This window comes from Triticum aestivum, chromosome 3D (assembly GCF_018294505.1).
Source record: "Triticum aestivum cultivar Chinese Spring chromosome 3D, IWGSC CS RefSeq v2.1, whole genome shotgun sequence".
NCBI lineage: Eukaryota > Viridiplantae > Streptophyta > Magnoliopsida > Poales > Poaceae > Triticum > Triticum aestivum.
In genome coordinates, this window is record NC_057802.1 from 29722716 (window position 1) to 29744233 (window position 21518).

Below are 21518 nucleotides of genomic sequence, written 5' to 3' on the forward strand. Positions count from 1 at the left end.
TCAGCCATTTTGGATCAGCAGGAAATAATACACTATTCTAAAGATCATTTTGCATATGTAAGATATGCATCATTATAAATCTGACAAAAGAAAAGATAAGCCAACTTTCTGAATCCCAACAAATAGACATGTTAGTATCCAATTTTAATGAGTGCACCTTCAGGATAAGCCAATAATCACTATTGACTGATTATTAGACCTTTTTTGAGTCTCCGAATATATTTTGTTTATTATAGCCTGATTCTTTCAAAAAGAATTGATAAAGAAGGGCACACTCTAGTTTATTAGAAGCAAAAGGACAAAAATTGCGACCAATTATTCATGTGAGCATGGGCTGATGATTCAGCAAACAATCTTATACTGTCCACTGCTGCATCAAAAGCTAACAGTAAGAAAATTCAATATCATGGCATGGAGTCTACCCAATTCAAATCCTAACAGTAGTCTAACGACTCAATTCCAGTCCTGTCCAGTTCCTTCAAACCAAAGGGAACAATTCCGCAATCCTAAAACAAACAGCACCAATATTCGTACACACACACACGCATCTTCATAGTTCATACCAACTCCAAAACAGCTTTCATTTTCTTAATACTACTAACTAACAAGATGCAGGGACACACTAATTTGTTCATCACCGGTTAATAGAGAAAGGGGGGGAGAAGAATAGAGATCCAAGTGCTGTAGAGAGGGAAAGAGTGAGTGCACCTGAGGTGGTGCGGATCAGGTTGATGGTGGCCGCGCCGGCGATTGGGAGCAGGAGGAGGGAGATCGGCGCCCTTGCCCTCGTCCGGTCGCTACCTCCTGCGCCAGATCGATACCCTGCCATCCGCATCGAGGAAGATCACAGATCAAAACACCCGTCGCCGCCCTCTCCTCCCACCACTCGAGGTGACGACGTGTGTGATCGTGTGGGAGAGCAGATCACACGAGAGAGAGAGAGAGGAGGCCGCGTGCGTGGGGCACTTGCGGCGGCAGGTGAGATGAAACGAGAGAGAGGGCATGGTTTCGTGGAGAAGATTGCTCCATCGCTAGTTTTATCTTTTTTTTACGGTTATCGCTAGTTTTATCTGAGGGAGGTGTTAACTGGGCACAGTAAAATCGCCCAGGTGGACTCACCCAGCGAGCGCCATTGTAGCGACGCTTAAAGGGTTTAATTTGCGGGTCATGTCTTAAACAAAACTATAAAATGAACAAAACATATCGATATATTCATGAACCCGGCCCGTTAGCACTGCCTAGCCTCGCCTCCTCCGAAATGGGCCAGCCCGCCTAGCTTCGGGGAGGAGCTCGCTCGCTCGCCAGTCGCCAAGCCTCCCGAATGCCAGCTGGCTTCTCTCGATGACTCGCCGTCACCAAACCCTATAACGCAACAAGTCAAAAAACCCTGGGGCTCAAACCCACCCTCCCATCCCCCGCGCCGCCGCTATATGCTGGTCTGCCTCCGGCGAGGCCTCTCCCTCCTCCGGCAGCGCCAGCCCCGGCTCCCGCCCCGCCTCCTCCTCCACCTCTCCGCCGAGCCGATGGGGGACCCGGCCGTCGCGCCGGACGCGCCCTACCTGGAGGCGGTGACGCAGAAGCGGATCCGCATCTTCGAGGAGATCCAGGCCCGGCAGGCCCTCGAGCGCCTCAACATCGGCGGCGACCCCATCAGGTTTCTATCCCTTCCCGCCATCTGCTCGCGTCTTTGTTTCCTTTCCTGCACATATATAACTAGCGGGGAGCAGAGCAGAGGACCCGTGCTCGAGTCTCCGCTCCCCCGCGGCGTGTTTCTTCTTCTATAAAAACATGGCCTCGTTTTTTATCTGTATGTATAATCAGCGCATAAATTCGATAGGGAGTGGTTGAGCTGGGAACCAACCGTGTAGCCGCATGATGGCAGAATCCGATTTGTTTGTTAGGCGCATGCGTTCTCTGCTACAGATTGCAGATCGTCTTCACAAGTAGTAGTTTACTTGCTTGTTTCCCACAGCTAGAATGCCTTTGCTGGGAGTTGTGAATTCAAGTGCACACGCCATCGTCCTGCTTTGGACCATGGAAATTGTTACATGTTTCGCTTGTGTAATAATAATGTTGGCTCCTGCTTGCACTACCATGCAGAGTAACTTTGCCTGATGGCGCGATAAAGGAAGGCAAGAAGTGGATATCGACCCCGATGGACATCGCCACGGGGATATCAACTGGGTTGGCGGCCAGCTGCCTGATAGCTCAGGTGAACGGCGTGCTCTGGGACATGACGAGGCCGTTGGAAGGCGACTGTGACTTGAAGCTGTTCAAGTTCGACAGCAACGAAGGGCGTGACACGTTCTGGCACTCGAGTGCTCATATTCTTGGAGAAGTGAGTCATACCGTCCTGGATATCTATCTCTGAGCGCGGTTTTTCGTTACGGCCAAATCGTGTAGTAGCTGCATAGCCTTTTATTTTTCTTTCTCAGCTCTCTGTTATAATTCATTCTCAATTCATCTTTTTTTCTAACCGAAGAAGATGTTTGTTTGCAGTCTATCGAGAGGGTGTATGGCTGCAAGTTGTGCATTGGACCTTGTACTACAAGAGGAGAGGTATGGGATCACCTTAAGTTTTGGGGTTGGGGCATGAAAATATGCTAGTCTTATTTTTTCAGTGTTCTAATGACTTGACACTTTGCCTGTCAAGGGTTTTTACTACGACGCCCACTACAAGGACTTGACACTGAATGATACACACTTTGGTCTCATTGACAAGCAAGCTAAAAAGGCTGTTGCGGTATGCTATCATATTTTACTTAATTCTTTTTTACTCAAGTTTTTGCCTACCCTTAATTTGTGGCCACTGCCGAACAACGTACTTCTTTTAAACTAGAGTCTTATCTCTGTGACATAACTAAACTCCTTCTTTAACAAGAGCTTTCCAACTCAACTTGATGCAGGAGAAGCAACCATTTGAACGCATTGAAGTCTCCAGAGCAGAAGCTCTTGAAGTTTTTGCGGAAAATGAATTTAAGGCAACCTTCATCATACATATCTCCCTTCCTTCGATCTTTTATATCTAAATATCAAAGTGCTTCCTAAGTCACCTCGAGACGTCATGTTCGTTTTCTTGAATATGTTTAACCATACATTCAGGTTGAAATAATTAATGAATTGCCTGAGGACAAGACCATTACAGTATACAGATGTGGTCCTTTGGTCGACCTTTGCCGTGGCCCGCACATCCCAAATACTTCCTTTGTTAAAGCTTTTGCTTGCCTCAAGGTATTTTTCTTCTTTGGTTATCCATTGAACTCCCAAGTTCTCTTGATGATATTAGATACTTAAGTTTGATGTGTAAATATAGGCTTCAGCATCATACTGGAGAGGAAAAGCAGACCGTGAGAGCCTGCAGAGAGTATATGGAATCTCTTTCCCTGATTCTAAACGTCTCAAGGTAATTTGAGTATCTTTGATGATTTGGAAATTGGGAAATTGTGTACGCACAAGGATATGTCATGCAATTTTCACAGAATATGTTCCTCTAGTTTTTAGTTAGCATCTTTCTTCCCTTTTAACATGCATTGCGGTGGCTTGATTTGCACAACACTGCTACATCAGCTGTGTACAACTTTCCTATATCCCTGTGAAGGCATATGCCCTTTTATTGGTTACTTCAAACAAGTTTCTTGTATTAATAAAAGGGATTTTTACACTCTTGCTCTTAATTGGTTCCCTCTCGATGGTTTTACCCTTAGTTTTCGAGTGTGCACAGTTTTGGTGCTGTTACAGGAATACCCTTCCGTGCGGTTTCCGTCTAGTCAGAGGCGTTTGACCGTGACTGCGCTGTGTTTAGGACTGTTTTGCCCCTCTGTGCTGAGTCACTAACAGATGGGCCTCGTGTGGAGAAGGAAAAAAATGAAGTATCCTGCCATGAATGCCCAGAGCCACCCTCCTCGGCGCACTGGCTGCTCTCATTACCACCCTTTATTAGCCCTGCTGCTGACAACAAATTCGCATTCCCAAATCTTCCTTCTCTCAAACCCTAGCTCTGCATACCTCTGCCCGGCCTGCGGCCATGGTCCGCAGTCAAACACTTGGTCCTTCCCCTGGGCGAGCCAGTCGTCTGCATCTCTATGCGTGGTGATCCTTAGCTAGTTTGTTCAGAGTGTGTGAGTGTGGCGTGTGTGTTTGGTGTGTGTTGGAGGTGTGGGTGTTTTGCCCTCCTCTCTGTACTTTTCTTTCATCTTAATGAGATGATCAGTAGCTCGCTTGTGTTGTGGAAAAAAAACTGGTTAGATAATGAAGGTTGCAGTCCTGAATTTTAATTTTAGTCATACTCCTAATTCTTTTGATTTTCAAATCATAAACAACCTATTCTGTTTTTCAGACAAGTTTTGCTTTTATAATCTGCAGGAATATCAACATATGATAGAGGAAGCTAAGAAACGTGATCATAGGTTATTAGGGCAGTCCCAGAAACTCTTCTTTTTCCATCCACTTAGGTACCTTCGCATTTTTCCTATCTGATCTTGTTCCTTTTCATATCTTTATTTTCTAGATCTTTACTCACCGGCTTGCTGTTAGATAGCTCTTTGACAAAACTTTGGAACTATGCAGCCCAGGTAGCTGCTTCTTCCTTCCAAATGGCGCTATAATATATAACAAATTGATGGATTTTTTGCGCAAGGAGTATAGAGAGAGAGGCTACCAAGAGGTTGGTTTTAATTCGTACTAATTATCCTAGATCATCGATAGTTGAACTATGCCTTTTGTTTTTCTATTCCTTATGTGTGTTTATTTAGGTTCTGAGTCCAAATATTTACAACATGCAACTTTGGGAAACCTCTGGACATGCTGCAAACTACAAGGACAACATGTTTGTTTTTGAGGTAAGCACATTTGCAGATACTAAAGGAAAATAATAAGCGTGATGATCTAGATTATATGGGTGTCGTGGTCTGACCTTTATGGGTGCTTGTTTTTTCTTGTGCAGATCGAGAAACAAGAATTTGGCCTTAAGCCAATGAATTGTCCTGGCCATTGCCTAATGTTTGGACACGAGGTTCGATCGTATAGAGGTAAATCCTCTCTTGCTGTTTAGATTCCTTAATGATATCTTGGTCAAGTTAAAAATGCAGTTATCCTGCATGGTTAAAAATAAAAATGCAAGGTATTAAAACTAGGTCTAGTAGGCCATACATACTAGGTACCGTCACTGGTTATTAGAAAAAGCGCGTGCTAGGCCGAGTGCAATGATTACACACATAGGTGCTTGAAGGTGGGTCAACCTATATAGTGACCAGTACTGGTTTCTTAGTTTCAGTACCTTGCAAAATTGCAATGGTGGTGGTCATAAAGCTTATTCCTTTCTGAAATATTTTTCATGTAAGATTATCTATTTTATTGGTACTGTGAGTTGCGCACTTATTATCTAGCAATCAGTGCTTTATCTCATTTTCATTTTGGTGAACTGTTCTTTAATGCGAAATCTCATGGTATTCAATTGCATGCAGCAACTAATTCACCCAAAACCTCAAATTGATTGAGAAAAGTTGGCACTATGGGTATGTTCAGTTTGACAAGCTTGGCGTACAAAATATTGGTTTTTGGCCAAGGTTTTGGTTGCCCATGAGTTGGCCAGTGTTAGCAAAAAAAGAACTAGAGTTGGCAAAGAGGCATTGGCATGGCTACGCAACCAATCCAAACAAATCTCTACCTAATAATAAAGCACGTAGGGTTTCTGCCCATCCGTCGCGCCAATTTGCAAATAAGCCCCTGCGTTTTCATGAAATCAACCCGCAGTCCAGATTTAAGTCACACCGAACCGTTTTTTTACAGTTTTTCAACCCCCCCCCCTGACTTTTTAGGTATTCCATCCGCGGATCATATTTAAGTCAAACAAATGCTTTTCTAAACCATCCATATCTTTTAAACCGTAACTCCGATTTAAACATGTTATATATGAAATTTGATTAGAAAAATATGTAGAATATGAATACAAGATTATTTTAACCTGTTAAGTATTTATAAATATTATTTTGGAAGATATTTAATTCAAACAAATGGTTTTCTAAATTATACGTATCTTTTAAACCGTAACTCCGATTTTAATATGTTATATATGAAATTTGATTAGAAAAATGTGTGAAATCTGTATATGATGTTAATTTTACCTGTTAAATATTTTTTAAATATTGTTTTGGAAGCAAACTTATAACTATAGCGCACGATCCATTTTTCTTTCATACAGGCGGCGATCCGGATTGCAAATAAACACCCACTATAATCATATAGGGAAAAGAAAACATCGAGAACTACACACGCACACCTCTGAATACGTCGCAGGGGAAAACAACAGATTTCTCATCGCGAGTGTGAGAGAAAGCGAGAGAGAGGGAGAGGGGAGGAGAGAGGGAGAGAGAGACGTCTTAGGATTAACCACATTCTAACATGTTTTGGTTTGTGTGAACACTAAGGCCACCGCCGGCGAGGGTGAGAAGAAGGATAAGCGGCAACACAAATATGATGCGTCGCTAAAATAAAGGAGATGGACCTATTGTGGTCTTGAGTGATGGTTGTTCGGTTAAGAGTGTGTGTTGTGTTTTTTCTCCCGTTGCAACGCACGGGCTCTTTTGCTAGTATTTGTAAAAAAAAATTGCTGGATTTTGCCCTGCATAATATGCTGTTGTAGGCATGAGATGAGGGATCGATGTAGGTTACAAGAATTTTGACAGAACTTCGTTGGCCGGTCCTTGAATTCAAGGTCTCTTGGCTCTGATACCATATTGAGTTGCATGCACCAACCAGTTCACCCAAAAGTTTGAACTGATAGAGTTAGGCGGGCATCGTATTGACACAGTGCGCAACAATCCAGCATTTTAGGTGTGCATCTATCTAAGCCTTATTTGGGTAGAAGAACCTGGGCCCAAGATTACAAAGATGATTAAATGTCAAGTACTCAAATCAAGCAAACCTCAGCATTCACAATTTGAAGTATTAGAGGGAATTAATTGGGCTTCTCTAATACTCTTAGTGGGAATTCTGTCTGCTGCTGTAAGGTGGATTTGATCAGTTGCGCTAATTCTAGCAAATTTGTTTAATGAAATGCTGCAGAGTTGCCTCTCCGCATGGCTGATTTTGGAGTTCTGCACAGAAATGAACTTAGTGGTGCACTTACAGGTTTGACACGTGTCAGAAGATTCCAACAGGTAAAGTCTAATGTGATTCCATGAATCTTTAGTTTCCAAGATAAAAGAAAAGTTACTATTTCTGATTAGCTCCATACTTAGATCATCGTTTTGTTTTATGTTCCTTTCAGGACGATGCCCATATTTTTTGCACGGAGAGCCAAGTAAGTTTGTGATACATAGATTATCCCTTTTTCATGCTACTGGAATTATATTATGCTTCATTGTAAACATTTTTGCTGCATGATTACACAAATTCAGCCTGTGTGTGTGTGTGTGTGTGTCTGTTGTAAGGGTTCTTACCCCTTCTTTTTCTTCTTAATACAATGATGATACACAGCTCTCCTGCCAATTTGAGATTTTTTTTACACAAATTCATGCTGTGTGTGATATTTCCAGCATGTTTCAATATTTTCACACCCCACAGACAGTAGTTTTATTGTAGTTTGGATTAGTTTAGCACTTGGAGCTGGTTTGTGAGTTTGTGTTATTGCACACCTATTTATGTTATTTCATTGGTGCAGATCAAGGATGAAGTTCGGGCTTGCTTGGAGTTCATTGATTATGTTTATAAAATATTTGGGTTTGAATATGAGCTGGAGTTATCAACGGTAATCGTAATCTCATACTTTTATGTACTGATAACATCTGCAGCAACTTCTAATACATATTTGACAATTCTCATGAAATGGTGATGGTGAAAGGTTGCAACTTTACTGTACTGAATGAACTAAAATTATAAAATACTCCCTCCGTCCCAAAATAAGTGATACGGTTTTAATTCAAATTGAACTAAAAGCACGTCACTTATTTTGGGACGGAGGGAGTACATTTTAGTAGACAGCCTTGTTTGATTTCTTCCTTCTCTTTAGCACATATTTGATAACCACGACTGAAGTTGAATCATAACATCATGCATATATATTGACAGTATTAATATGGCACTTTATCATTATTTTAATATTTTCCCTTGTGAACGTACTGAAAATCTTAGTAATGATGCATCGCGGTATTCATAGTCACATTTCTCCTGATATTATGTTTGTGGAATATATTTGTGGGTCAGTTATAGGTTGATGAACCGCTGGCCTGGTTAATGAAATGCCTATCGATCTCTCTTTTGGCATTCTAGGCTTCTAACACTATAGTCAGTTGATGCCATGTCATCCTTTCTCTGTGGGACTCTGCACATTTTCCTATCTTTGGTGTGTACAATAATATGTAATCAATTCTCAGCACGTTGAAGAATACATATGAACATGTGAATGTTGTTAAAGATGATGGAGAGCAAGATGGCTACTCCCAACTATTCATCTTGTTCCACTAGCGTATCCTACTCCGTTTGGAAATAACTGACGTGGTTTTAGTTCATTTTTTTGAGGGGACGTGGTTTTAGTTCATAAGTAGTTGATCCCCACTAACTCAATTCTCTTAAACATGCAACTATGCCAACTCAACAAGGACCATGCATGCTACTCATATTCAATAAACATTCTACAATTCTATAATAATCAAATATAACAAATTATATGTACTTTAGTTTCTGTTTCCATATTGCTAATCCAAATACTAAAGTTTCATACTGCCAAATCTCACAGAAATAACTGCATAAACCTATCTCTGGGCTCTCCCTGTTAACATATGCACTGCATAATACTCCATCTAATATATAGTATGAATGTTTACTTTTTCAGAGACCAGAGAAGTATTTAGGTGACATTGAGACCTGGAACAAAGCAGAGCAACAACTGACAGAAGCATTGAATGAGTTTGGGAAGCCATGGAAGGTACCTTTGCGGAGTTATTTTACCCATAATTTTCCCATCACCCATTGCTGCTAGATGTGCATTTATAGCATCTAGTACTTCCAAGGAATGCTTGATTTATGGCTTAGTTGCATCTAAGCTTAGGCAAAGTGTGACTTGCCACCAAGGAGTGGCTAACAAAATCCACACAAGTGGGCAATATTCTGGAAAAGGTTATATGCCACATGGACTGTGTGAACAGTTAAGTGTGGCAAGCCACAGTTGTGGTGCAAACCAAGAACAAACCTAAGACAGGGAAGTGTGTCCAGGGACCAAACAGGGTGGATACCAGATATCTATTTTTGCATTATATTTCAGAGTGATATCTGATACCTGTAGAAAGAATGTGAAAAACAACTCAAGGTCATTTACATAAAGAACAGCAAAATATAAGCAGGATACAAAAGGTTCACTTACTGGGGTATTTTCTTGCAACCTCAAGTTATGATTGCTAATATTGAATTTTATCTTTAATTTGTCTTGTGACTGATCCGGTTTGTATCAGCAGTAGCGTATTTACCAGAGTGTTGTAGTTGCATTGAAAGAAACTTGCATGCCTGGCTGTTTGTTAAGCCATGATTCTGTCAATTCTTACTTAGATATCCATGTGCAGATAAATGAAGCAGATGGTGCTTTCTATGGCCCGAAAATAGATATTGGTGTGTTTGATGCCCTCAAGAGGAAATTTCAGTGTGCAACTCTACAGGTTCGCTTTTATGTTATGTTGACATCAACTATAGAGAATATAATTGTCTTCTATTTAACCCTTGTTGTCTGTTGCAGCTCGATTTTCAGCTGCCACTTCGCTTCAAGTTGACTTATTCTGCAGAGGATGAAGCCAAGCTTGAGAGGCCTGTAATGATACACAGGGCAATACTAGGATCAGTTGAAAGGATGTTTGCCATTCTTTTGGAGCACTATAATGGTAAATGGCCGTTGTGGTTAAGCCCCCGACAAGCCATTGTTTGCTGTGTATCTGCCAATTCACTAACATATGCAAAAGAGGTAAATTGTCCTTGTATCTGAGAATCGATTAACTTCAGAGCTCTTCTCTATGCTGACTAATAATTGATATCTCCTACCTGACTGTTTTTCACTTGGCGGACCTTAGCAATTTAATGGTGTCTTTGTAGGTCCTCTGTGCTGATCTGTTAGGCAGTTTTTTCTTTTCCTTTTGAATTCAGTTGCTATGTTCATGAACTTTGAATTGGGCAGTGCATTCTTGGCATGTTTGATTCTGTTATATAACGTTCTTCATGATAATGCCGCTTACCTCCGGGGGGGGGGGGGGGGGGGGGGGGCTCTGTTTGTGGTACATGTTGTGTTGTGTGCTATACACAACCTTCATTGTCAAACCTGTCTGCCATGCTCATCTCTATTGGCTCTCTACAGTACGGACGAATTGAACCATGTGATTTTGCATGCTTACCATTACGTGTGCTAGGACAATTTTCTATGGGAACTCTTGCAGACGTGCATCAGTGGTGTTGTTTCACTCCGCCCCATTGAAGACCACCTTAAAACCTGCTGTTGTTGGTTATAGACCTAGTCCAGAATGGGTAAATTTCGTATTGATAATGACCAGCGATAGGGCACTTGCCCTCTACTGTCCGCCCCCTCGGCTCGCCCCAGGCGTGGTAGAGAGGCTCTGTGGTTCATTGGAACTTTTGTTTATTGACCTGTTGTCTAAAACAAGTACACGCTAGTCCTTTATGTACAACAGCTAACTTGATCCATAAGTTGGATCACAACAAAAACTCCTGACCGAGTTACAACTCTATTTTCCTCCCTTAATTGGATTCTATGTAAGTTAAGGACGATTAATATCCAACATGGACACTTAGGCCTCCTTTGGTTCATAGGATAGGAATTTCATAGGAATAGGAAAAGTATAGGAAATGAGGTGGCATGCATCTGAAATCCTATGAATGCTCAGACTATAGGAATAGGAAACTAAATGTCATTTGGTTCACGGGATAGGAACACACATACTCCCTCCGTCCCATAATATAAGAGTGTTTTTTACACTATTGTAGTGTCAAAAACGCTCTTATATTACGGGACAGAGGGAGTAGGAAACATAAAGAAATAATGTCATTTGGTTTATGGTTAATAATGTGAACAAATTATATTCCCTCTGTAAAGAAATATAAAAGCGTTTAGAACACTACTTTAGTGATCTAAAAGCTCTTATATTTCTTTACGGAGGAAGTATATACAAAGTGCAAATATAGACCCTGCCAGCATAGTATATTGTCATGTAACTGGAGTATGAACTGAGCAACTAGTGCAGGCAATCATCAACTCATCACACGGGCTAGTGCAGGCAATTAAAATACAAATTGGCTGCTAGTGCATGGAGCCTGAATACACAATAGCATACTACTCCGTATGATGGATCCAGGGAGAGAAGGCAAGATGGATCCAGATAGTGCAGGCAATTAAAATACAAATTGGCAGACGGAGGGCGCTGCTGGAGCCTGTAGGCTTGCCGGTCGACAGTAGATGCTCTCTAGCTCGCCGGTGGTCGTTGCCCGTCTACTGGATGTGGCCGCGTCCCTCGCCCGCCGGAGTCGCTCCCGGCGAGCTGTGCCGTTCTGTGCGAGGAGGGAGGACTGGACACAGATTTGATTCAACTTTTTTATTTCTGATCCTGTGAAATCTGAAGGAAAGGAACAAATCCCATACGGGAATAGAATTCAATTCCTGTAAACCAAAGGCCTTCAAAGGATTTTTTTCCTACAACAATCCTATCCTACAAGATTCCTATGAAATTCCTGTAAACCAAAGGCAGCCTTAAACTCTTTCTACTTTTTCCTACACCATTCATAATATGCACGTATAAACCTACCCAGGCTTGCCGCATGGCTGCTGCATATAGGATTTGAAGCCCATACAGTTGTTGGTGTTGCTTGTCTATAACAGTCCAAAATGCATTAGTCCATGTTGAGGTTAAACTGCCATAGTTACTTCTTGTTGGTGCATAATGCTTTTGGCTGGAGGCTCTGTTTGGTTCCCTCAGCTTTTGAGTTGTCTGTTGAAGCCTTAACTTTAAAAAATTCCAGATTTTTTTAATTATCTTTAGGTCATGATTTTGGTTAAAAGTGTTCTGATATCACTACAATGTAGGCTAAAGAATCTACAAGTTGGACAGAGATTCAATGTTTAGTTGTAGACCCAGCTCACTAGGTTATATCAATGTCTCATATTCAAAATCTGAGTTTGATCCTGTCTCAGAAGGAACACTAGCTATATGCTTAACACATACAAGCCGAATCAAAACTACTTTTCATGGCACATTACAGGAGGTTATTATATCCAAAGCTATGAGCTTCTTATGGGCCTTTGGAAAAGTTATTTATTTGAGCTTTGTTTGCAGTGTGCCTTTAGGTCCTGGAAAGAATTAGATCTTTTTGACAAGGTGGTGATGGATTTTAAACAGTCTCATGTTGAAATGATGATTACTCAATTGGATTGTCTCTACTGTGTTCTTATTGTTTAATTTAATGTTGTTCTATGTCTTAATTGATGTAAAACATAAGCATACTATTAGAAGCTTATGTAGTCTTTGTTTAAATTAGGCTCTATTGTCGATTAGTATATTCCAAAAGACATTGGATGTACTAGTATTGGAACTATATTAATCATAACATAAATATTTTACAGTCTAGTCAATGTTCTCCGGGAAAACGTGATTTCACAATGTATGTAAAGTTGGACGTGTTTACATTACAATAGGACAAAGTGACTAATCGATTTGCTTCTCATTCTCAGGTTCATGCTCAGATACGTGCTGCTGGTTTTCATGTTGACATTGACATGACTGATAGAACAATTCAAAAGAAGGTACCAGATCTTGACTTTTAGTGCACTTTCTTACCTTCTGTTGTAGTATGTGCTTATTTTGTTTGTCTTAACTTTCTGAATGGAAAATATGGATTATTTGCAGCGTTGTGGTATACACTAATTTGATTGTTGGACTGAATGTACTGTATCGTTTTCTCCTTTATCACGCATCTAATATAGTTCAACTAGCAAAATACCTGTGCTTTGCTGCGGATATAGTATACTTTATCAATCATATTAAGTTACCACCAACTCCCATTTAAATACTACTGTATTATATATAGTACAGTAAAGATTGGTGGGTTGTACATGTACCTCACAATTTTCTAGAAGAACTCCCAGCGAAACATATGAATTCACAGATGTCGAGAATATATTAAACACATTTATGTGCAAAAATAACACCTCTGCATCTTTTTAAAATTATTACTCCCTCTGAATCAAATTTTGTTATTATTATTGAAGTGCGCAAGTACACAACTGAATATCACAAAATTTGCATCCTTCAAATCATCATTGCAGGTGCGGGAGGCTCAGTTAGCCCAATTCAACTATATTCTAGTCGTCGGCGCAAAAGAGGCAGAGTCTGGAAAGGTTTGACTTCTCCCACCCTCGTAAAAAAAGGCCATTGCAGATTAAACCGAGCATATCTGTTTTATTTGTTGGGAAACCTTGAAAGGTTAGGCTGATATAATCGGCTATTTTATTTTATGAATCTATCTCACTATAGCATGGAATATCTATTACTAGTATTAGCAAGGGTTAAGTTGTATCTATAATCTCCCCTGCTGCCGTTATTGGTAACTTTAGGAATTCCATTCAGCGTGCATGGACCAATGCATTAGGTGCTTGTTTATATATTAAAGCTGCTGCCTTGTGACCACGAGGTCACGGGTTCAAGTCCTGGAAACAGCTTCTTACAGAAATGTAGGGAAACGCTGCGTACTATAGACCCAAAGTGGTCGGACCCTTCCCCGGACCCTGCACAAGCGGGAAGATGCACCGGGCTGCCCTTTTTATATATATATTAAAGTACACATGTGTATTCTGTGAATGGTAAATCATGTACTAGGCCACGTTTGACTGCGGTTTTACTGTCGGAAGACTAAAACTGACCATACAGTTTACATCAGCAATCATTTGTTGTAGTTCATCTGCTTGCCTGATTTTGCCTGCCCTCGTACTGATTTAGCGCACTGATTATGGTTCCATATGAAACGCTGAATTATCTTAATGATCTGTACTGTTGCAGGTCTCTCTGAGGGTAAGAGACAGGGCAGACCTATCCACAGAGAGCATTGCTGACGTCATCGCACGTTTTAACGATGAAGTTGCGGCTTTCCAGTGATTTTTAAGTCGCATCATCTTTTTTTGTTTAGACATCTACTGCACAACCCACATTGTAATTTGGTGAAGTGTGAGGTGAATGAAAAATCGTGATATTCTTGTTCATGTTGTCACATGTACATTAACTGCCATTTATCAATTTCGAGGGCCTATTTGATTCGAAGGATTTTCATAGAATTGCTCAGGGATTTAGAATACTTGGGAGGTTTGCTTATGTTTGTTAGAATCGTAGGATTGAATAGGGTGGGTAAAGGACGGTGAAGTCAGTTGGGTGCCGAAGCTGTGGTGTGATAAGTACTTGCTCGGAGGCCAAGGGCGTCGTGACCGATGGGGCCATGCTTGGCGATGAAGATCCTTTGTCTGCGGGGCACTTGAGCTATCGTGAGGATCTGCTCCAGGGCGATGGAACTTTTGGCCAGCTCAGGACCATCCCTTTGGTTCTGGAAATCTAGGTCGATTGAAGGCCTTCGCTCCTCTTTGGCCAAAGTTGGGGGCGATCGCCAGGGAATCAAGAACGGGGCAGAAAGGGCTGCGGGATAACAGATATGTCTGGGACATGGAGCCTCTTGCCCGCCATGGAATGCAGGATGAAATGTCTCCATGCTTTGTTTGCAATCAGGACGATGACAACATCGAACACATCACCTTGCAATGTGGGGGCCGCGACAGAGACTTGCATAGAGTTGGTGGTGCTCATTTTCGCGAATGTGAGGCAGCAACACTCGGTGATGGAGTTGGTGGTGCTCATTTCGTCGAATGCGAATTGGAGAAAAAGACCGGTGCCGGTGGGTTTTGATAGTTTCCGCAGAAATTAGTTTTACGACTAATTTCTGAAGATTGAGGCCCTGAGCTAGCGTGGGCGCCTCATATGAAACTTCCTTTCCTGCTTGTGTAAGGTGTCCATCAAAACTGTGAATTTGCTTTGTATGCATAATTCTCACTAAATTTGAATATATGCATTTTTTTCTCCCGTTGCAACGCACGGACATAAATATTAGATTCTTGTATTTTTTTAATGATATTTGAATTATTCTCAATCAGTATTATCTTTGACTTGCATAATCAGATTTAGTGAATCTAATGCAGTCCAACTTTACTAAATCGGAATGACTATTGTAGTGCTATTACTCGATATCTCGTATGATATATTGTACTAGTATACTTAGATAAAGAACATAACAAATTGTAAATCAATTGTTTTTTCTCTTGTGATAAAGAACATAACAAAAGCTAAGGTTCCTGCCTCTCGTCGGCGCCGCCGCAGATCCGCCTCATCTTCGTTGGCCATGGGGGCGCGGTGGATCCTGACAAGGGCCGGCGAGAGGGCTATGATTTTAGTCGTTCCTTTTTTGCTTTGTTAGGGTTTGTGTCCTGCTCAGAAGACGAGATTGCGGTGGCTACCTGAAGAGGTGTGTCTATGGCGGATCCACCTTTGGTGGATTTGCTTGGATTTCGTCGTTGTTCATCTACGCTCGCGTGTCTTTGGGTTGGATCCTTCCGATCTACGTTATTCTTCAGCGGCGGTTGCTGTTCTGGTGCGCTGGTCCTATGGGCCTTAGCACGAATACTTTCTGACTGTCTACTACAACAAGTTGTGCCTGACTCCGGCGATGGAAGGGAGATGACGGTGGCGCGCCTTCGGCTCGTTTCAGTGCTTGTAGTTGTCGCTAGGTGGTCTATGAATATGGATGCAATTTTTATTTATTTATGGTGTTCGTTGTACTGCCATGATTGAAGATGAATACTGTAGATCGGAAGTTTTTTTTAAAAAAAGGTCCTACGGGCATGAAATGAACTCGTTTTTTCTTTCACTAAAAAACTGAACAGGAAAAAAAAATCAGGCATGGCTAACTCGACCGAGTCGCTGCAGTAGTCGAGCGGGCCGGCCCGCTCGGTCGATCTGTGCTTAAGAAGGGCACCTTTTTTTTTTCGGGTGAAGCAAGGGCAACTTGACCTTGACGCAGAGAGCTCCCTCCTGCTTCCCCGTGCCGGCGGCCGCCGCAACGCCAGAGGAGAGAACAACGCCGGCGCCTGGACCCCCCGAGCGCCGCCGCCGACCCGTCCCGTTCTCCGGCCGTCTCCCATCGGCGGCAGCTTCTTGGCCCTCGCGCGCCTCCGCTGCCGCTGCCGCTTTCTCTCCGCCCCGCCTCAGGTTCGTCCCGACACCCGTAGTCAAAATGATCTTGATTTCGGCTGTCGTATCCGTATGAGAGTGGACCGGCCAGCAGGTGATATGCTACCGAGTCACTGCGGGAGCTGGCGAATCATTCTCATTTATACAGTACTAGCAAGAGATTTGGCGATTTGTTTGAGAGCAGACTCGAGGGAGGGAGCTGGCGAATCATTCTCATTTACCTGTTACTTTTCTTAAAAATCTGAAGACCTGTGTTTTGTGTTCCCAGCTGATGGACATGTCTGGTCCAAGATGGAAGAAGGGCAAGGACGGCAAGGATTTCGCAGCCCTGGCAGCAGCCCAGCCCATGTCAAGCAATGTCACCAAGCTCCAGTCTTCACTGAAAGGATCAAAGCTTGTGGCAACTTTATGCAGCGGGGGCGGGGACGCGGTTCTCGGCGTGAACCCGCAGCAGGCCGCGCTTCTGAACCGCGCCGCCTTTGGCCGGGCGCTGGAGAACGCCGGAGCCGAGAAGCAGTGGTTCCAGCTGGGCGCCGAGGAGGTCTTCTACCTTCACCATGCTTTGGAGTGCATCGTGGTTGAGTCGGCAAGCAAGGATCTGATGAGCCAAGGGGAGCTGTGGGATCACCTATGCTCCGCATCAGAGTCGTTTCCCGAGATGTACAAGGCATACTCGCATCTCAGGTCGAAGAACTGGGTGGTGCGGTCAGGTTTGCAGTATGGTACGGATTTTGTCGCTTACCGTCATCACCCGGCGCTCGTCCACTCGGAGTTTGCTGTGGTTGTGGTTCCGGAAGGATCGGGGTTCGGCGGTAGGTGTAGCCGCCTGAAGGTCTGGTCTGATCTACTGTGTGCACTCCGAGCTTCTGGCAGTGTGGCCAAGACACTGCTGGTTCTGACAATCTCCAGCAATGTCTGTGAACTGGGATCCCCAGATTGTTTGGAACAGCTGGTTGTTCATGAAAGAACTGTTACAAGGTGGATAGCCCAGCAGTGCCGTGAGCAGCGATGTAAACCATGCAGAGAAGAAGCATATAAGGAAGAAGAAGATCACACAGGAGAAACTGTAGTTTCCAACTATTGGGGTGTAATACTAGGCCTCACAGTTCTTTCTAGCCTACTTGTATACAAGCTGAGATTCCGGCGATAAAGCTAAATATTTCTCTGTACCCCTATTGGTGATGTGTAACTTCTCATCTTATTGCAATCCTGTGCCGGTACTCTTGTGCATTTTGGAAAGATTTCTAGAATATATATGGTGCATACATATATCCATACAACTGTATCTGACTGCAGATGCAGAGTGCAGACATCATATTATGGAATGCTCTGGACTGGACTTTTCTGTGCCTTTTCAAGGACTGCAGGACTAGAAACCTCTGAATGACCACCGCACTCCAGTCTACTGAAGAAAAGAGGTACACTAGACACATTTTCTTCAAATATTGGCACAGAGTTTTTCTTATAGTTTCAGTGTTTAGTTCTTGAACACATGCAGGCCTTAAGTATACATTTAGTAAACATCAGAGTCGATATCTACTGTATTGAAGAACCGAAGGTACAATGTCTGTAGTAAAGCATGTATGATCATACACAAAGGTGGCAACATGAAGTCTGTAAATACACATATCATATCATGTTATTATTATGTATATATATTCAGCAATTTGACTGGATCTGTCTCTGAATTGATAAATCCACACACAGTAAATAATTTAATCGCCATAATTAGATATCATTATGTGATCTTAAAGCGCAACTGTGGAAATAACATCATGCACAATGGTAGCTATTCATTCTTTCGTCCTATTTGAGGCTCCCGCCTTTAGGTGCGCATTGGCTATTCTATCTGGTAATGCACCGTGTGGTCCTTCCATGTATCACTCTCGAGGTACTACTCATATAAGCTAGCTTCTCCATCATAGTTTACTGAAAGAACTGCTGTGCATCTTGTCCCATAGAGCCCCTTTGCAAGAACAGAAACACGTGAAAAAATGTAAATAAATATACCATTGCAGTTTTGATATAGGGTTCTGTACTATAACATCTACGTGTTATTTTAGTGGTTAATAGGCATAATTTTTCAGATAATTCAACTCTCAATGTACTTGTAAACTGCAATTAAGTCAAAGATTTTATGCTCACTTTGTCAGTTTGCACCTCGATGAAGATGGAGCTCAGACCGTGCTCCCAGTTGGGATCACAACCGGTGTTTGGCAGCCTATCTTTATCAGCCCTCGTGGTGTCAGTCATTAGTCTGTCAGCTATATCCTTTGCTTCAACTTCATCATCACCATGCTTCGTTATAAACTCCCTGAAGTTTTTACTGAGGTGAATTGCCTACAAGCAATATATGCAATGATGAAAAATTGTCTGCACTGCATTCCTTGGGCAGATTCTTATAGTATACTGAATGGTCCCTAAGATAGAGTGGCTTGCAATCATGTGCCATCTACTCCTGTCTTGCTGCTTGCCTGCTTGTACATGCAGTGCTATTAATTGAGTTAAGTACACTTCCCTCTATAACTAGGGAAGTACTTGAAATGGCTTTCATGTTACTTTCTCACATCTTTCCCAGCTCAAAAGTCTCCTTTAGGATTCTTAGTGCAGTCAGTAAAATCAACAATGGACACCTCACCGGACATTCAACATTTATAGCTTGCTACTGATGTTCTTCCAGTATTTTATCAAATAACATCATCACGTGCACTTGTATTTCTGTGGCACCCTGGGAGTTCTATCAATTTGTAAGGTGTCCATTGGACATGGAGTTGTTCTGTTACCTTCTGCCAAGGGATGTCTAGCCTTGCATTGGACATTACATGGAGTCCTGGTGAGACGAGCTGAATCATTGCAGGCTGCCCCTTTGGCCCGTTTGACACACAGACCATGACATTCCTGGTTAGATCAGCTAGTATAAGGTTGAATCCATTGTACTCATCAGCTTCTTTTGCCACTACAGTTGCAACCTCCAGTGGGCAGTGGGCTCTTTTTTTTTTTTTTTTCGAAATAGTGGGCTCTTGTTGCCCTGTACAATACAGATTCTGTGGATCATGCTCATGCTCTCCATTTCATTCAACACACATCCTATGGATAATCCTGTGCATGCTTTTGTTTTTGAGGAGGCGATGGCAGTTTAACGGTTGTAAATGGGAATGTATGTCTTTGTCTTCATGTAAGCAATCTCTGTGAATCACCATCAGCACTCAGAACAATGGAATAAACACTAGACAGATAGCGACTTTCAACACATAGAAAATGAGACTGATAGGATAGCATAGTAGTAGAAAACACCAACTTTGTTTGTACAAGAAATGAAACATATCTTTCTTATCATGTGTATATCTCCTACATTGACAACCACCAATCTCCTTGAGTTTTGATTTACCTGCAGGAACCTGAGGGGCGGGTCTCCCCTAGTGCGTGCGCTGGGCATCCCATCAGGCTCGAGCACATTGGTCAGGAAGACGCCTTCATGAAGGGGAACGAAGCCGTGATGACGTCATCATCCGACCTAAGGAACCAGACCTGGGGTTTTTGCCAGTGCTCGATGAGGAGCACGGAGAAAGACTGTGGTAGCGCCTTCAAGAAGGGGATGATACCCGCAGGTGTTGCCGCTGTTAGTATCAACGAGCCGAGCAGGGATTTCGCCCTGGCCTATATTCGAACAATCCCTAAGCTACCGGGACATGATCCAAAGATGGAGAATAGGTCGCATGCTGGGACACCACTGCCGGAAGAGGAGCTACGCCTATTGCCGAAGGGTGAAAACAAGCGCCACCAGACACGCGAGCATTGGATCGGGCAGAGGAGGGGCATGGGTTCGAGAGGCGACGACGGGGCGTAGAGAGCCAGCACACGGGATGCGATGGCAACTGACAACATCGGCGAGCTGAAATATTTTTGTTTGAGGGGAAAGATTGCAACTATATTAAAATATCATCACAGTCATTACATTTAGATAGCACCAACAGCGTCAAATCCAGTGGTAGTTGGCCCATATAGACTGCCCCCTATCTGGATTTGCTTTGCTAATTCATGAGCAAACTTGTTGCCATCTCTCCCTATCTTTCGAAAGAAAATGTTCGATCTATCCTGCAGAAGCTCCCTAATCACTATATAATGCTTTCTCCAAGCTGCTAAAGGGGTCGCATGTGACAAAATGTTTGAAATAACCGCAGCACAATCAGATTCAACGATGATCTTTTCATTTCCCAAGTCAAGAGCAGCCTTCAGTCCAGTGACACACGCACAAGCTTCAGCCTCTTCAACACTTGCACATGCATGGAGTTTTACGCCCTCAGCTCTTACAAGTCCGCCCATGTAATCTCTTGTAATGTACCCAACACTAGTTTCCCCCGGATTGGCTACAAACGCAACATCTGTGTTAACTTTCAGCCATCCCACTGGAGGTTTAGTCCATCTAGGCTTTCCTGCACGGCTTGGTCCAGATTTGTTCAACACTGACATATGGCACTTTGGGGGAGTAGTAGCATCAATCGGCTTCTTTCCCTTATCATCAGTAGCGAGGCACTCACCCGAGAAAGTCACAATGTAGTTTTCCAAGAATCTAACCGAATCTATAATTGAGTGTTTCCCTTGGTCGTGGACCACATCATTTCGAAGGAACCAAGCACACCAGAAAACTAGAAGTACCAAATCACGCTGCCTTGGTTTGATTTTTGCAAGGAGGATCAAAAGCCAGTCAGGCCCATTGTAATTAAAAACCCTTTCCTCCGGAAGATCCCACAGGGGATGCTAAAACTCATTCTCTCGCAGCTTGGGATATGGTCTGCCGCCCCAAGAGAAAAGGAGGGCTTGGTGTCCTAAACTTGCAAATTCAAAATAAGGCTCTTCTGCTCAAATTCATGCATAAACAGGATACACGGTGGGTGTTGATCTTGTGGGATGCATACTATGATGCACTCCACCCCATGCAAAACATAGCTGCGGATCTTTCTGGTGGCGCGACGTGTTCTCATTAATGGATATATGTCGTGGGATCACTTCTTGTATGCCAGCGGCTGGAGATACTATACTATTGTGGAACGATATTTGGTTGGAGGATCAACCTATGATGGACACACACGAGCATTTATTCTCCTTTGCAACCAATGAGGACATTTTGTTGGCCCAATTCTACAACAACAGCACGCCCTCGGAGAACTTTATATTGCCTCTATCAATGGAAGCCCAGGCCGAACTGGACGATTTGTAGACTGTGATGGCCGGAATCAACTTGGAACCTAT

The 21518-nt window shown here is 42.8% G+C and overlaps 2 protein-coding genes across 2 annotated transcripts; both read left to right on the forward strand.

The window, feature by feature from the left end:
- Positions 1-1352: 1352 nt before the first annotated feature.
- On the forward strand, positions 1353-14239 carry LOC123077106 (threonine--tRNA ligase, mitochondrial 1). Its single transcript, XM_044499317.1, has 20 exons — positions 1353-1654; positions 2101-2338; positions 2500-2559; positions 2654-2743; positions 2907-2981; positions 3103-3231; positions 3314-3403; positions 4363-4451; positions 4567-4663; positions 4752-4838; positions 4943-5027; positions 7063-7157; positions 7268-7300; positions 7661-7747; positions 8831-8923; positions 9555-9647; positions 9725-9946; positions 12716-12787; positions 13310-13381; positions 14040-14239. The coding sequence occupies exons 1-20, from the start codon at positions 1431-1433 to the stop codon at positions 14133-14135; spliced, it is 2127 nt and encodes a 708-aa protein (XP_044355252.1). The 5' UTR covers positions 1353-1430; the 3' UTR covers positions 14136-14239.
- A 1839-nt stretch (positions 14240-16078) lies between these two features.
- LOC123077107 (probable tRNA-splicing endonuclease subunit Sen2) lies at positions 16079-17818 on the forward strand. The gene is made up of 2 exons (XM_044499318.1): positions 16079-16286; positions 16537-17818. Exon 2 carries the CDS (start codon positions 16540-16542, stop codon positions 17416-17418), a length of 879 nt encoding a protein of 292 aa, XP_044355253.1. The 5' UTR covers positions 16079-16286; positions 16537-16539; the 3' UTR covers positions 17419-17818.
- The last annotated feature ends 3700 nt before the right edge of the window (positions 17819-21518 follow it).